Source organism: Chanos chanos, chromosome 2, assembly GCF_902362185.1.
Source record: "Chanos chanos chromosome 2, fChaCha1.1, whole genome shotgun sequence".
NCBI classification, from domain to species: Eukaryota; Metazoa; Chordata; class Actinopteri; order Gonorynchiformes; family Chanidae; genus Chanos; species Chanos chanos.
The window spans coordinates 39,131,096-39,149,651 of NC_044496.1; the positions used below are offsets into that span (position 1 = coordinate 39,131,096).

Here is an 18,556-nt window from a genome sequence, read left to right on the forward strand (position 1 = left end):
TACAGAGAGACACACACTGCCCTCCATTTCAGTCTCTCTTTCTGTTTCCCTCTCTCTCTCCTTTTTTCATTGTGAAGTTCATTATCCTCTCATTGAGTAGAACTCCAATGTACAGAGTTCAGTGGCTCTGATGCAAATATCCCCTGACAAGCAATTCAATCTAATACTAAGGACAAACAATTATTGTATACTGAATTTGGTCCATATGCTCTCTCTCCCAAAATAACTCTAGTCTGCTGCTGCAGTAGCACATGGTTACCAGGGAAACTAAGTATCCGCGGTGACCAGCCTCCTCCAGAGGCAGCGTAAATGGAAAGTGGTGGCAGTTCAGTGTGTGGTTCATGTATAATATTACTCTAATATCATGAAGGACAAATACAAGTCCTTTCTTGAGTAAACACAAAATTGGGGAAAGGTCTCTAGTAAAGGAGTGCTGAAAAAAAAGTATCTTAAAAAAAAACTGCTTGATTCCTATTAAGGAGTCCACGCAGCTGCTTGGTGGGGAATACAGCTGTAACTAGACTGAACACAGGAGACGGAGAGAGTTTGGTGGATTAAATTCTCTCCTTCGCCCCAGGACTAGCATTTGAACAAACAACACTTCAGCTCTGTCCAAACAACACTATATTGGCACCAGTGTGCTCATGCCTGCAGTCATTTATGACAGGCCATACCAGTTCGTAAATGACTTTATTTCTTCTTAATTGGTACAATAACATGGTATATCCTAGGGGTTGGTTTGAACTCTCTTCACAAACATTTCCACAACAGGCAAATGATATCATAATGGCCAACACCACAGCTTAGGCTTTGGCACTAACCACGCGTCACACAGCTGTCAGGTCTCCTGGGGAACCTCATCTTTTTTCGCCGGCTGACAGCACACAGTGGATTACAGCGGATCATGGCTGACAGGTATCACTGCTTTAGGGCCTCAGAGTCCCTACCCTGTACCACCCCCCGCCCCTACTTCAGTCAATCTAATCCTGTCAATCGTCACATATAGAGAAGGAGCAATAGGCAACATGACTTTGAAAGAAATCCTAACTTGTCCAGCAATGGTCTCTGAAATCCTTCCATATCCCTGGATATGAGTTAGTTACTGGCCATATCAGGAATATAACACCTCCCCTCCACCCCCACCACCCCCCAGCATCAAAGAGACAACTTCAGAGTGTGGTGTGTCGTGCAGTCAACCTGTTCAAAAGATTCCAGCTTTTACTCTCTCCCTAATAATGAGTTTCTGTATATCCATTCGAAACAATAGCAGCACCCACATCAGCTTTTCATCTTGAGTCTATTTCAGCTTCTTTTTTTATGACATTTCTGAAATTATTATTTTATTTCTTTTTTTTTTTGAGGTATCTGAGATCATTTAATTATGACTAACTCATGAACACATCAGAATAAAATGGCACATGCCCTTAAAGATATTACTATTTTATTATGTGACGAATACCCAATATTTCCCCCAGACATGTGATCTGTGGAGAAACCTGGCTAAATTATGCAATAAAAGACAAGCTGAAGTGTGATTCATTTTCTCACTAATCATCACATGATGAAAAAACGCTAACACAGTCCAACATTAACACGGTCCATACATCAACACTGCCCGTGGCACCACATAATCAGACCAAACTGAATGCGGTGCACTGTGCACACACACCTGTGTGGAAATTGTCCATGCTTGATTAGTAACAATGACACAGCCTAATCAACGATCTCAATGATTGAAGGAGTGCAATGAGGCAACAGTTCAATAGATTGTTAAAAATATTGACCACAGTGACCCCTTGTTGGCATGCATTAAAAGTAAGTTACAGAAGGTAGGTTCTTGTTGTATTTTCAGTTAATGTTCCAAAAGCCTCTAGAGTTTCTTCACAACTTTGGGTGAGTCTGTGTGGTTTATGGTAGTTTTTTCAGCTTTTTGCAATACATAATGTGATTCAGACAAAAGTTAAAATAAAACATATGACTATTTCCAGTAGCAGAACATGATGGATGGAGTAAGAGAGAGGAGGAAAAAGGGAAGAGGGGATGAGAGTAAATGATTTTTATGGCTATCTGAAACAGTCAAGAAACTTTTGAATAAAATAAAAATAATAATAATAATAAAAAAAAGCTTTTTCACCCGTGGAAAAAAAATCCAATAAAAAGGGTGTAATAAATGGTGAATGTTCTCTGTTTGAAGTGTTAGAAAAAACACAGAGTGTGTATGTGTGTGTGTGTGTGTGTGTGTGTTGTGTCTAGTTCAGGCTGCTAAGCTAAGAAGAGGAACATAATGAGAAGAGCTCATTAAATTGGGATGTGTGTGAGTGTGCATGTGCGCGCGCGTGTGTGTGTGTGTTCAGGATGGACAGAGGGAAGTTGAGCTGTGTTTAATGAATTCTTTCTTCTCTCTCCTTTCTCTCTCCCCCAACCCTCCCATGGGATCCTCCATTAGCGACTCCATCCGCTAAAGGGCCAATTAAAACATGTTCTGGAAACATTTTCAGACTTCACTATTAACATAATGACACTTTATGTTGGGTCTTGTATTTGGGCATTAACATGTGCCCATCCAAAACGTCCATGTGTGTACACACAGAATTTGTCAGTTTGCTTACTTAGCGAGCAATGTGGGCAGTCTGGCCTGGCTGATTAAGTGAGGTTCAGAAAAAAGAGGTTTGCTTCTCTACAGCCTTGCATCATCAGCAAATATCAGCTAATAGATGTTTTTCAAACGTTGTTGTAGGCTGTGAGAAACACTGAAGCTTCCAGAACAAACACCTTCCCATAGTGGAAAACAGAGTGAAACCCCAAAACAGGAAGCCTCCCCAACGTGTCAAACTAGCTAATATCAGGCATCTTTACCCAACATATGCAAGAAACACATCCCTTCTCATCAGGAGGAAAGCACATCCTCTCAGAAGGCCGTCTACTCTCCACCTCAGAGTAGAGCATCACCACAGTGTCATGGGACCACAGGAAAAAAAAACCCAGAAAAATGAAAAAGTGCATCGAACCTTGATGATGTGATAAGAGTGATAGGGGCTGGGTGTGACAGTATGAACTGGTGTTCTTATTTTTCTCTCTCTCTCTCTCTCTCTCTCTCTCCCTCTCCCTCCTCCTTTCTCCTGTCTCTCTGTGACTCTTATCTTCCTTCTTAGACAGGTGGAGGTCTGACTGAGAGAGAGCGAGAGCTCTCTGCCACTCTGACGGGATGCTCTCTCTCTTTCTAAGCTCATTTGTTCAGCAAGTTGTCAGAGACAGCGGCCGAGTGAGATAATGAGGAGATGAAGCTTTGGGAATTCCACACATAGACTTGAGAATGCCGAGGAGACCTTGACCAACACTCACATACATTCCTGATGACAGAGGCATGTTATCAAGGCAGAAGATCTGGATACAATAAGCAAAGAGGACAAAAGGCACGAATCCTCAAGGGAGCGATGGCAAAACAACTTTGCATATGAAATTTTTCAGCAATCAACATCATGCAAGCTCTTCCACGCATGTATAAATTCATAATTAGTTATTTTCTCTGTAAATTAATCAAGGCTAGCGCATCAAGATATATGGCCCTAACTCACTATTAAATGGCGGCAAAAAGGGACACAAACGAAATGCTAATTGACACTCGACTGACTGCAGATGAATATTTCATGAGTCATATGAAAATATCACATTTACATTAATAATTACTTTGCAGCCTTCCTGTGCCCCTCCCCAGGGAAACGGTCGGCGATAGATTGTGGAAAAAAAAAAAAAGAACAGAGAGACTATTGATACCTTTTAGCAAGTAAACCACTAAATCACTGGCATAAACACCTTTTCAGTCATGTTTGTTCAATGAAGCAACACAAGACTGACGTCAATGTCATGGCCTTTCTTCCCAGCCAATGGTGAGGGGGTAGACCAAACTCTGAGAGTGGTCAGCTATAATTAGGAGCACAAATGTTGATGAAACAATGTTTATACATTGTACATATGGACAGACAAGCTTGTAAAAGTCACAAAGGAAGTCACAGTTAGGTAAGAGGTGGGTTGAGAATCTATCAATTGCATCTACAAGAGACAAACATGCCATGGAGAAAACGATGGTGTTTAGAGAAGGAGTCAGAGGGAGTGATGGACTTAAGAATCAATCGTGATGTTTCCATGCAGATGCCACTGCCTTTGAATTCAGGTTTAATTGACTGTCCTACAGATGTTACGCATTGTATGTATATATGTATGTATACAGGTGAAATGTCTCTGTATAATATCAAGTTTGCACTCTGTGCATATTTATGTGTAATATGTACATTTGCAGTGAGGAGAGTGACTGTGATCTGATGTTTGTGCTGTAGTGCAACCCTGCCGTAAGCTCCTCTCAGTAGAGCAGAGGCAGTGTGTGAATGGGAGACAACAGCTCTAGACTGAATCAAACGCTGGAAATGCTGTTGGAATAATACGCTGCAGAGAGAGTGTTTTGGAGTGGTATTGTGATCTATCTGTCTAACGCTTTCTTTCTCTCTCTCTCTCTCTCTCTCTCTCACACACACACACACACACACACACACACACATGATTAGCTTGCATTCTGTAAGTTTTGCATTCTGTAAGAATTTGTAGGGAGCACCCATCAGAGTGGACCAGGCGTGGAACACCGGCGTCTTTGGGAGAGTTGAGCAGTGAACAAGAATAACTGCTACAGGGGGAGAAGGAAGAGTGATTGACAGAATGAGAAGATAAAGAGGTAAAAGAGAGAGGAAGACAGTAAGAGAGACAAGAAAGGAGGAATGGTGACGATACAGACAGAAAATCAGAGAGGGAAAGAGAGAGCGAGAGTGAGAGAGAGAGAGAGAGGGTGAGGGAAATCAGGAGACCACAAACAAGGGAGGGAAAAGATTGCTTTCCACAGTCATTGCTTGTTTGCACTGGATCAAATGCATTTTAGCAGAAGTGGTTTTTCATCAGTATTCCTGTGTCTTTTTCCTCTCCGAAGGTCCCTGAAGCCACTGCAGCGCAATAAACTACACACACGCACGCACACACACACACACGCACAGACACACACACACACACGCATGCACACACTCACACACACACCCACACACACACATACGGTAAAAGACCTGCACCCTAAATGGGCCATAAATATTTAAAGGGTAAACTCAGCTTGCATTCGCCTGGATATTATTCAACCTTTGCTCATCCTAGGTCTCTAGAACTCTAACCTGCAACTAAAGCACCCAGCCCCTTACATCAACTATTACACACACACACACACACACGCACACACACAGAGGGATAAACAGGAAGAACATTACACGAACATTACAAGAGAGAAAGGGTGAATGGGAGATTGAGAGTGAGACAGAACAAGAGAGAGAGAAAAGAAACAGAAGAATGGGCGGGGGGACAGAGGGAAGAGAGAGAGAAAGAGAGAAAGAAAGCGAGAAGGGAGAGGGGAAATAGAAAAAGATTTACACATCACACTCCAGTAAAGAGTGAAGGGGGGAAAAAATCACAGTGGCTCTGGCGGAGAGAGGAGCAGTGCCGTCAGAGTGAAAACCATACTCACACTAATGAGGAACAAAACACAAACAGAATATGCAAGTAAAGCTTTTGAGACAAGGAGCTATATTTAGCCAAGCGAGAGCAACTGCAGTGGTACCGCTTCCATGCACCCACACACACACACACACACACCAAAGACACACAGACACACACACACACAGATGCACACACACACACACACACACACACACACAGACACCACAAACACACACACACACACAAAACACAGAAACACACACACACACTCCAGACTTGCATTTCACTCCTGTACTCCATTATAGTCTAGTGTGCTTAGTACACTCTCAAATGGATAATGTTTCAGTACTGTGAGACATCTAATATTGAGGTTTATCACAGTATAACAGAGATTCAAATGTTCATATAAGAGCTGAATTTAAATTGAACTAGCCAAGAAAGAGAGGACGTATAAATTTAAAAACCACAATCATTTAACTAGTTTTACCTGATATAACAAAACTTATACACTCACACATGTGCATGCACACACACACACACACACACACACACACACACACACACACACACACACACACACACACACACATAAAACTATCCATCGCATATAAAGCTCTTTATCTGTCAGTTCGTAAACATGTATTCGTTTGTATGGCCTGGGTGCCTTGTGTGAAGAAGTTCTGTGTGAAGAAAACTGATCCTGACACACACATCGTATGTTCCCTGACACACACTCACCCGCTTGGTGAAGTCCATTGCTTTCAGAATAGACAGGTTCAGAGTCTCCAGTGAGGCCAGCACTCCCTCATAATCACCCATGTGCTTGGCAAAGTAGTCTGGAAAACAGAGCAGAGAGGACCTTGTTAAAAACATACCTAAGGGGCAAACACACACACACACACACACACAATATATATGTTTAGACACAGCCTTGCATCCAGTCAAACATATATACACATGGTCAAAGATACACACAGACTCAGGTGCATGGTCAAAGATATACATAGACACAGTCAAATGTACACACAAATGTCAAACATACACACACACACAAACTAATTCTGTCCTCTGTCTTTATGCCTTGTCTCCGGGAGAGCAAGGTGTTCCGTTGTTTTGTTTACTCTTTGTACCAGCAATCAACCTAAGCAAGCACAATGGAGGAGATGCTTTACATGGCTGGTTTTTCATTTGGCGATGAACTGAATTAAACAGCGTATTGATTACACATCAGCCTGTGCTTGACTGTGTCATGGTCTGTCAAACACTGGTGCACTCATAAACAGAGTGAAATCTAGTAGATGACAGAGCCAGCAGAATGGCTTCATCAGCTATATTATTACAACAGTACTGGTGTACTATTAGGTAATTCATCTCTCTCACACACACACACACACACACACCAAAGGTTGGCCGCACACTCTTTTACTAAGCTCTCTCTACTCTCTCTCTCTCTCTCTCTCTCTCTCTCTCTCTCTCTCAGATCCACCCTCACACACATACACACAAGGCTATGTGTGTAGTCGTATTCTCTCTCTCCTCTCTCTCTCTCTCTCTCTCTCTCACACACACACACACACACACACTCGTACCCTCTGCTATCTTTTGATACTCACCACAGAGTTCCTTGGTGTCAACATTACTATGACATCACAGGAGGAGGGCAGCATATGGAGGGATAGAGAAGGAGGAGTAAAGGAAAAAAGGGATAAGATACAGAAAAAGCCAAACATGTAAACATTCACACGACGGAGAGGGGGCAGCACTAAACACAACGCTCCTCACTAAAGTCCTCTGCACACATTCATAAATATTTGGCCATTCATAAATATTCATAAATAATTGACAAATCATAAATATTCAGAAATATTTGGCCATTCATAAATATTCATGAACATTTGGCTATTCGTGTCTGATCATATTTGATATTTGGTCATTCACATTTGATTGGATTGTGCCAGCGAGTAGCAGTGACTTCAGCGTGTGTTTTGGGAACGAAAACAGGATAAAATGACTTAAACTGACTTAAACTAAAACACACCTCCATCTCTACCACACCCTCCTCTGGCCAATCACAGCTCTGTTTGGCTCCTCATCTGCTATGCAGCTCACTGCCTAATCATCAAGCACACCTGTTCCCTCTTCATTGACTCATTTACACACTAGCACGTATAGCTCTCACTTCTGTTTGTGCCTTTGAATCTAAGTCATGTTATCACTGCTCATATTCTTGGCTCTGTGCATTTTTCCTTGTTTCTCTGTTTCTTTGTTTTTGACTTCCTGTTTTGCCTCCTGTTTTCTGACATCCCTGTATTGGGGGGTATTCCAGAAAGTGGGTTTAGTGAAAACTCAGAGCCCCATGGCTTCATTCTATTAGCAAAACAAAGCCATAGGGCTCTTCTGTTAAGAGGTTTACTGCATACTCTGAGTTAACTAACTCTGAGTTTTCACTAAACCCGCTCTCTGAAACAGGGCCCCGGACTGTTAGTGCTGTACCGTTTGTGATTTGGATTGCGGATAACACTTTGGAAATAAAGCCCAGCACATGCTTTCTGCAGCTCTGAGAATTTTTGACTAAATGTCCCACTGGTAAGATGCAGATTGATGAGAAAGAGGCAGAAAGAGGACAGAATTATCCCTGCATGCAATAGAGTGGGCAGTTAATAAATCAGCTCAGCTTTTATAGATCAGCATCTTCAGCTCTAAATGAAAGAATTTAGCATGCAAATTAATTGTCTTACAGGGAAGAGTCCCAGGCTGTAATAGATACTAGACAGTGACTTGCATGCAAATCCTAGACACAAAACCAAATATAAATGCGATGTCTATCTCAGGTTATAGCTTTTTGGTCTTTCAGGTTTGAATAGGTTTCAGTTATAAGCAGAATTGAAATCCGTCGGCATTTTATCAAAGAAAAATTATTTTTGTGGGCACGGGCCAGGCTATTTGGGGCACGATAATTTGCTGTCCTTTCATTCCATTATTAAATGCAACAAAACGTCTTGTATAACGAGGCTGGTGTGAACAACAGTGTGAAGAGAGGGAGGGAAGGAAAGAGAGAGAACATGAAAGAAGAGACCCCAGGTAACGAGAGGTTTCGGAGAGAGCAAGATCACCTGTCCTGTCGCCAGCCCCTCCTCCCTGGAGCTCTTTGATCATAGCCCCCTTCTCTCTCTCTCCTTTCTGCTCTCCCACTCTCTCTCTTTTTCACCTTGCTTTTTTATCTCTCCATTCTCTCTTCTTTTGCTCTCAACTTCAAAATAGAGGTTGCATCACCAAAGGGGAGTGAAGCCTCCTCTTCAGCACAGCAAAAAAAAAATCATCAAAAAATAAATGACATTTAAGAATCAACTCAAACTGATCCCAAACTAACAAACCACACGACCCCCCCCCCCCCCCCCCTCTCTCTCTCCCTTCTGTAGACTGACCTCTAAAGGTTCTGTTCCAGCCTAATAAAAAACACTCCCTAAACAACACTTCCAAGAGCCAAAACAGATAAACTTCAACACAAAATTTTTTACAAGGGTTTAAATTTCAGACATCCACATAAAATGTCTTGAAGTTTCACCACTTCAGAGTTATTTTTTAATTCCATTAACACTTACAATGTCACTATCTCTTGCCAGAGGACACAACTCTTGAGTGGTCTCAGAATGATATTTATTCCAGTGTGTGTGTGACCCATATGAATACTAAAACAATGTTTAATTTAACACTCTGAGTTGAGTTGACCTGACACTTTGCTCATTTGCTGTGGGATGCACAGGACAGAGGAGTGGGAGATCCAGTGCATACCCTAGGATGCATATTAGAGTCAGAACTGGTAAGAACATGGTGAGGGGCTAGAGGACAGGCACACCAGGAAGAGAGAAAAGGTAAAGAAACGACATGTAAGGAAAAGGAGGGAAAGAAATATCCAAACTTAGTAACTGCCAACAGAAATGTGCATAGCAAAATACAGTGTAACAACTGGACGTTTCTTCAGAGAGACAGATACAGTGCAGAGAAATACAAAACGAGGGATTTAAAAAGACATTGTGTCTCCATACGTGATCCTTTCTCTAAATCCTCTTTCTCTCTCTCTCTCTCTTTCTCTCTCTCTCTAGCCCCTATCCTTTGGCCAGCATTCACCTCACTTTCCCTCCTGCTCTCTTTTCAATCTAGCTTTTCTCTGTCTTCTCTGTAAGCACTGTTCTTCCTCCCATCAAGCACGGACCTCTCTCTGTTCTTCTCCTCTCTCACTGCAGTTACAACCTCCTTCTGTCTTTCTGTTTCCTCTCTTTCTCCTCTCTCCTGTTTCTCTCCTCTCCTCTCCTCTCCTCTCTGGTGGTTCATTATTTAAAAGGGGATGCAGTGGACGTGGAGAAGAGGGACTGCAGCAGCACTCTTCTCTTCTCTTCTTCTTTTTCTTCTCCCCCTCTCTTCCCTGATTTCCATAATTCATTCTGAAATGTGATTAAAGACAATGCACACACAGAGGAGCTGCATTACCTCTGGAGACCCGCTGACACACGCTCAGGCTGAGACGTGGTAACCTACATCTCTCTGTGCAAGCACAGCTTAGAATAGAGCTCACACAACTCGCACACGCATGCAAATGCATGCATTTGCCCTATCTCCTTCTCTCTTTCTCTTCTTTTCTCTTTCTCTCTCTCTCGCTCTCTGTTTCTCTGTCACAGATACACACAAACACGCTCACATACGCACACACTTTTGTTGTTGTTAGAGAGAGAGAGAGAGCGAAAGGAAGAAGCTGAGGTAAGTCAACATCATATTAAAAGTAAATAAGTAAGCCTCCCTCTCTCTCCCTCTCTCTTTTCCCTGTCATCCACTTGCTCAGTACACTGCTGGGCTGTGGTGTCTTACACTGATATAAGAAAGAGACTTAAACTGTCAGCAAACACAGCCCTCCTGTTGTTTTCTCTCTCTCTGTCATTCTTCCTCCCTGCTGTCTTCTCTGTAATTCTCCTATGCTTTGTTTAATCTCTTCTTATCTATTCCTCCTAACCACACTCTTTTTCACCAGTGACAAATCATCCTTTTTAATGTGACACTGACAGCCTTTGTCGCCTGTTCGGTGTTTCCGTCATGTTTCCTGCTCTGTGGTCATGGCTTACCTGGTGTTATCAGAGTCAATGGTGTGAAACAGTTTCTCCAGCTCTTCTTCATTCAGAGTACCGTCAGAGAAGAACGCCTGAAATTCATCCAGAGAGAGTTTCCCGTCGTCTGTAAGGAAGAAACAGAGCAAAAATCTCGATTCATATCATACGCTCACGAAGAAGAGCTATGTAATCATTATTAACTTTCATAACAATCATGCGCTGAGGATCACAGTGATGTAGAGCTGTCATTACAACAGCGTTATCACTGTCATCAATAACACAAATGTCAATGTTTAAAGAGTCAGACTCAAGACAATATTCACTGGGGGAACATCTTCTTCTACGAGGACAGGCAATCACGTGTGTCAAAAATGACAGAGGGGAAAAGGGGAAGAGAGAGAGAGAGAGAGAGAGAGAGAGAGAGATGAGCAGTTCTAACAAGCAATGTGTGAGGCAATTATCTGCAGTAAACATATCAGACATACACATACACACTCACGTACACACACACACACACACACACACACGTGTACAAAACCCAGCCAGCAGGATTGGAAAGGAGACCAGAAAGTTAGAGACCTGCTAGCCTTGCGCTAGTGCTGCCTGACAGAGCAATGAAATATTCATCACTCTAGGCTTGTCCTTGAAACTCCTTACACTGGACTTGAGCTTAGGGGACTAATTGAATGGCTTTTTTGGAGGAGAACATCTTAGTCACTGGCACTCACAGAATCTGATGGGACAAATCCAACTCCAAAACATAATGACAACTTTGATGCTGTCATTCTTGGCCAAGGCAGCAGATTATCCTTCTATCTCTCTTTCCCAACTTCCCTTTCTTACCACCTCCCCCCTCCACTTTTTTTCTCCTTTTCTCACCCATCCACATTTAAAGCATCTCTTTCCTTCACCCTCTCCTTACTCGATCACATTAACTGACAAACACTGCAGACACCAAAGGATTCAGATAGCAGGAGAGTATTCTGACTAGGTAAACGGTTTCTCTCCCTCTCTCCCTCTCACACACACACACGCACTGGTCGCCCATGTCTCACCCAGTTTTCATGCAGGAATGGGGAACACGGGGAGAGCCAGTGATTCAGTAAATGTGACCTACTTTACTCTGCTGCTCTCCATGGAGAGGCTGCAGACACAGAACATAAGAGAGCTGCTGGCTCCGACCTCACCTCCTCCTGCTCCCTAAATTTAAACTCCTCACACACAAATCCCACCTCGCTTTCTGCAGTCACTTCATCTATTCAGCTAGGCAGAAAGCAAGACAAACAGGACAAGTTTGCAATCTTTATTGTGTTTTTTCTCTGGGAATAAAGAAAAGGATGAATATTGACCTTTTCTTTTGGATGTGTTCCACTGACGAAAATATCCTAACATCTGTCACGGCCCTGGTAAAGAAGAACTTGATTTGTATTAGCATGTGCAATGTGAGAAGTCTCAGTAATGTTCTATAGAGTGGCCAGTTCATTAGGAATATTCTAATGGAACGCTGCTACAGATAACATGTCACATGACCGTGGCTTTCTATATAAAGCTGGAACACACACATCAACTGAACACAAACAAGTGACCCAAGCAACTTTGATCATGGCATGACGATCAGTGCCAGGCGTGCCCGCTCTTGTTTCTGGGAAACAGAGCTGGCTAAAAAGAGCTTGCTTCTGACAGAGGTCATCGCAGAATGGGACGAACTGTGAAAGCTGTGAAACAGGTGAACCGTAAACAGGCAAACAATGTGGCAGCATAACGCTGGTGTGCAGAGCGTCATCTGAAAACGCACAAGCTGTCAGCGCTTGGCACAAATAGGCTATTGTCAGCTGAAAACAACAAGTAACTCCAATGGGCACGTGACCACAAATAACGGGCTATTACAGCGTGGAAAGACAGCGTCTAGTCTGACAAATCCAGGCTCCTGTTGCATCATGCTGATGGCAGCGGCAGGATTTGGTGTAAGCGGCATAAGTGCATGGATCCATTCTGCCCGTGGGACAGGCAGAGGTATAAGAGTGTGAGGACTGTTTCCCTGACAAACATCAGGTTCCTCAACATCAACTCTGCAGCGCATGAATACCACAGCATAACTGGACATCGTTACTGACCGACCGCATCCTTCCATGGCTGTAATTTTACCCCATTCATCATGTTCATGTACTACTTCACAGGACATGCATCCTCTCAGAATGGTTCGAGGAACAGGGGCAGTGAGTGTCCACTTTCATTTGGGGCTGTAGCAGTCCTTACAGGATCTTCGAGAGGAGATGGAACGAACTATCTGCAGCATCAATGTCCTGCCTTCTAATCTACAGCAAATGCATGGTGCCATTGCATTAACATTGACCACAGTCCCTATGCCACGTATCTGATAATGTATGAAGCTCTATGTCACGAAGAACTGTTAGTTCAGTTAGAAATGTTAGGAGAAATGAGTGATCGGCCCTGCATGTGATGGAGGTGTAACCACATGAGTCCTATGTGAGGGGGATACATGTGAAATTACAGATAATTGGGTATTCAAAATAAGCATAGAATGCATTCAGTTACCCACTAATGGCAGATATTTGCTGATGTTATTCCAGAGTGTAGTCTTTGCGGTACTTTGGATCAGCTCTGATCGGGGGGCTTCTCTGACATATTGCCACAACACAAGAGATGACAAAGAGCTACTCTGTATGTGTGTGTGTGTGTACGTGTGCATGCGTGTGGGCAAGGGAGCGTAGGGACGAAGCGTTGACACAAACCTAGCTGCTGTGTTAGAAAGGGATGCAATTAGCACTTTTCACTTCGAGCGGCTCTCTCACATCTCTCTGTTTCTCTACGCACTAATAACACAGACAGTCTTCTCTCTTCACCTCCTCTGCCTGGCTTCACATTATTAGGATTTTTTCCTGTGTGTTCGGGGGGTCGTCTTGGGTGTTTGGTTGCCATGGTAACCAAAAGAACTAGGAGCCGGCCGCTTTTGGGATGTCTCAATCTCCAGCTCTGTGCTCTCGTCTTCTATGGTGTCTTTCCTTACCCCCACGCCCCTCCTGTCTTTCTCTCTATTTCACACGATCTCCGTTTCTCTTTCTCGCTCTCCATCTTTTTGAGCTATCCACATCGATTTCTCCTCCTCCCGACTCATTACAAATGACCCAACATGTCCCGAAAAGAGGAGGAGAAGAGTTCATCAATTTGTGTTCTTTGTGATTCCTTTGATTCAACTGTAATTCCATTACACCCCCAAAGTGTTACACACAGACAACATGCTCCTGCACATACACACGCACACACACACACACACCTCCCAGCTTTTGACCTGTGGCTTCAACAGTAATGAAGGAGCATGTTCTGTCGCACGGCGCACACACACACACATACACCCACACACCTCTGAGCTTCTGGCCTGTGGCTCAGCATTAATGAATGCGCACGCTGTCTCACATGAGCACACACACATATTCACAGAGACACAAACACACATTGAATAATGTCCCTCAGACATACACACATTACCATCCATCATCTGTGCAAATAAACATTCCTTCATTCATAAGCCTTTAATTATGTGTCATACATGATCATACTAAATGTGTCTCCATTCCCCCGACATCATGAATTAACATGAAGATATACTGTGTATAACAACATGCTGTAATAATGCCAGCTCTGTGAGGGAGAGAAAAGAAGTGCACACTAGCCCCCAGAGTGTAGCCAAGATTAACCATAATGATACATCATTGTTTTCATCATCATCATCATCATCATCATCGTCGTCGTCATCTTCCTCATCATCAGCACAATCACTGTCACTGATTGTGACTACCAGTCAGTGCATCTCTAAAACAAACCTGATTAAATTAGAGTCAAATTTCAAACTCTCTGTACAGGTTGCTCAAGCATAAGGCCGGGTTAGTGACATCCATAAGTCTAGCCATGTAATGGAAACCACATATACTTAAGTGACTTTTAGTTAGTCTACTATTGCTGAAGAATAATTGCTCCCCATTGGTTTTCTAGTTGTGAAAGAAAGTCATAGAAAAGAGAAAGATAGAAAAGAAAACTGAACTTTTCTCTGGCATGAGGGAGAAAATCAAGGCCATCTGAGAAAGGGTAATTTGAGTCTAATCAGGCTTTATTGCTGTACTCTACTGCGCAGTTAGAGAGTTTTCAGTACGACAGGACAGAGCTGGTCATCATTTTCTCTCCTTTAGAGAGCAAGACAGAGAGAGGAAGAGAGAGAGAGAGAGAGAAAGAAAGAACTGAAAGGATGTTTTAAGCACTACTGAAAACTATTCAAAGCAATACCATCTTGGCGTAAAGGAAAATGAGCCTGCCAGACGACTAATGCAGGTTTAGCCTGCCCTGTGATCAATAGAGTCTCAGTATCCCATTGCTAATGCACACTTGCAGTTTTCTGAGTGTAAACTGAGATGAATTGCTGCTATGTGATAGTTATTGTATACCAGTCTTTAGTAGTGAAGATTCAGTGAAATGAACGTCTGCAAAACAGGCACTGATAAATATATGCAGTTGGCAGGCTGTGATGTGTAATGTCCAGGGCCTCCATTATAACGACTGGTAATCATTTTGTAATTTGATACACTGAACATGTGTGGCCTTTGAGATACAAAGAGTGTTCAGAAATACATAAAAAAGAACAAAGGAAGAAGAGAGGAGAGAGGAAGAGAGGTTGATATGGAAATAATGGACAAAAATGAGAAGAGAAGAGAAGAGAAGAGAAGAGAAGAGAAGAGAAGAGAAGAGAAGAGAAGAGAAGAGAAGAGAAAAGAGAAGAGAAGAGAAGAGAAGAGAAGAGAAGAGAGGGGAACTGACTCATAAGATTACGTTTTCATGGAATTGTAGATGGAATCGATGAAATTGACTTGTTACAACAGATCTTACGTATTTAAACAGAATTTTCTGAGCCACCAAATGCCATTTTCACTCTTTGTTCTGCCAGCGACTACATCCATAGCCTTCCCAGAACTAGCTGCCAGAATTTCTCTACACTCATATCAGACAAACAGAACAAAGGCCAATGGTCATATGCATATTATAAACTCTGTTATTTGAAATAAATTCCTCAACAAAGTGTTCATTTCCTTCATTGAATATACACATACTGTAAAAATGGGGAATGTGATGCTAAATATAAAGCATCTACAAAGCATGAAAAAACACATTGCACATTTTCAAACTTAAAAAAAAAGAATGGATTTCTAGTGAAAACTCAGACCGTAGGCTGTAGCAGTTTTGTAGCTACAAACTTTGACTCTCTGTACTCAGTTCACCGCCCTGCACAGCAATTTCCTTTCATTTTCAGACAGGATTAAAAATTCCCAATTAATTCTTTCCTCTAATGGTGTGTGGAATTGAAGGTGAAAATCTGTGGGCAGTGAGGGGAGGGTTGTTTTGCCCCATGAGTATTGGGACAACTACTGTTAAAAGCAAGGAGAAGGACTGCCAAAGGTAAAAGGGTTCATTTAATCTCTCCCTTTTATTCCAGGATACAAATGACCGTAATTCCCACAGCCGAGGTGACAAGACAGTAAACTGTAATTCATGGAAGTTTCCAGAAAGCTTCCAGAAAGCAAGAGAAAGAGAGAGAGGGGAAAAAAATTCAGGGAGAACCAAACCTCAGGAGACCTATGAGAAATGACAGAAATGTAGGGATGAATCTGACCCAAGATTGAATTTTCATTTGATTAAAGCCATCGGGCCGCCTGGAGCCTTCACGATCTTATGAAGATTATCACGGCACCATGGAAACGGAGACAGTCAGTGCCCCTATGGGAGATAAGAAGCCTAGTGCGCTGTATCCAGGGGTAACTGGGTACCTGGAGGAGTGTTGATGACAAGTGTTGTATATTACATAAGGAGCTTAAGGTACCAGGTATTGTTAGTGACAGACAATGAAGAGTTTCCTTCCTCATGTTTTATCTTGTCAGCATAAACACATGCTTAAAAACTGAAAAACACAAAACCATGATTAGGGGGGCAATTGAAGGTTAACTCAAGAGAAGATAATGTCATTGATTTTCATAAAAAAAATATTCAGTAGGAACAACAGGTAGAACAGTTAGGGACAGGTATGAGCAATTCACAATTGATCATTACTTCAGTGACACAAAGCCAGATGTGGGAGCAATATGGCAAAACCGCATGACATTGGACATCATTTTTCATTGGTTTTCATTCATTTCCACTGAGATATTTTCTAAGATTTCATACTACTCTACTCCCATATAATCTTTCATCATTAAATATTTAAATTTTTAAAGTTGTACAAGTCAAGTGATCCTAAAGGAAAGATATTTAACAGAAAAGGCAGTACATTTCAAATATGGGACAGATATTCAACACGCACAAACACACTTAAAACATCCTCAGTGCTCTTCAGTGGTATCTCAGTGGTAACCAGTTCGCTAATGACAGAATGTTTTTTTCCAGCCATGCCTGTCCACACCTGATTCAGCTAATAAAGACTTTTTTTGAAACCAGGTGTGTTAGATTAAGGCTACAGCTCTTCAGGAGAGATCTCTTTGAGGAGACGGTTGGGGGACAGTGTTTTTTTGGGTGGAATATATCAGCTGTCACAGTCTATTTAGCATGCGTGAGACACAGTACTAGGAGGAGGGCTACTTGCTGGAGTCCAATTATTGACTGTGCGCTCATTGAAAGTTGCTGCTAGAGCACTAGCATCTGCAATATCAGTCTGCAGTACCTGTCCTTGTGCATTACTTGTGCTACGTGGTTTTTAAATCCAAGGCTCATTTGCTAGAGATAAGCATGTATAAGGACTTGACTTCCCTGACTGGATTAATCAAACACCAATAGCTTCTGCCCTGAAGAACAACAAAAGCCCATCAATAGATGGCCGCACATTGAGGAGGGGAAATGATAAAGCACCAGGGGACAAATAACGTCTGTCTGGTGACAGTTCTGTAAACAAGCCAATAAATTCAAGCATACGCGCACGCGCACACACACACACACACACACATTACACACACACACAATACACATGTAACAACAGTTAAATGTTATTTGGACAGGGACCCCAGAGAGAGCGAGAGGCAGTTTACAGTAACACGGCCGTGCAATCAGTGTTGATGACAAAAACACGAGCATCTTTCATTAGCGAGAGCAGAGAACACGCTGCTGACATTTATCGGTGTGCTCACATTAGCCTGAGGATCCAAGGAAAGCTGTCATCATTGTCTTTTCACACAATACATTCCTCATGCCAACCACCTCCAGCTATTAACTTAATCAATATAGGCACCAAAAAACAACATATGCATATATATACATATATATATATATATATATATATATATATATATATATATATATATATATATATATATATATATATATATGAATACACACACACACACATATACAGCCATAGGTCAACACTTCCTTCCAATCTTTTATTCTCCTTATAGTGGCTAGACTGCTACATAAACAAATTTTTACCACATTACTGTTTTACATGTGTAGCAATGATCAATCATACAGCATGATCAGAGAAAAACTACATCAATTCAATTTTGATTTCTTTTGGTTGTTGACATGTACAAAAGAAGTTCCAGCAAAAGGCAACTGATTGGTCACCGTGAGTCTGATCACCATACTCAATTGTTTTTTGTTTATTCATTTTGTTTTTTTGTTTGTTTGGGGTTTTTGCTGTTGTTTTTTTTTCCAGACACTGCAATACCCTTGTTTCCCATAAGGGAATTTACATGTGTTGCACAGTGTGTAACACAATGTTAAAATCTGTCTAGCACTACTTTCAAAAAGTGTTTTTTAGTCTTGGTAGGAGCTAAATAGCCTGGGTTTTATACGAAACATCCAAGGCTGTCTGGCATAAACCTTTGGATTTACACAGGGCAAGAATTCAATAGCAATTCAATGCAGCATTCCAGACTTTCTAC

The 18,556-nt window shown here is 42.1% G+C and overlaps 1 protein-coding gene across 1 annotated transcript in view; it reads right to left on the reverse strand.

Annotated features, from left to right (window-relative positions):
- necab2 (N-terminal EF-hand calcium binding protein 2) overlaps positions 1-18,556 on the reverse strand; it is a 63,482-nt gene that overhangs the window by 28,682 nt on the left and 16,244 nt on the right. The window contains exons 3-5 of the mRNA XM_030766699.1: positions 10,638-10,746; positions 7,137-7,162; positions 6,262-6,359 (exon numbers count right to left, since the gene is read on the reverse strand). Coding sequence (XP_030622559.1) covers positions 6,262-6,359; positions 7,137-7,162; positions 10,638-10,746 — 233 coding nt within the window. The remainder of the gene's footprint in view (positions 1-6,261; positions 6,360-7,136; positions 7,163-10,637; positions 10,747-18,556) is intronic.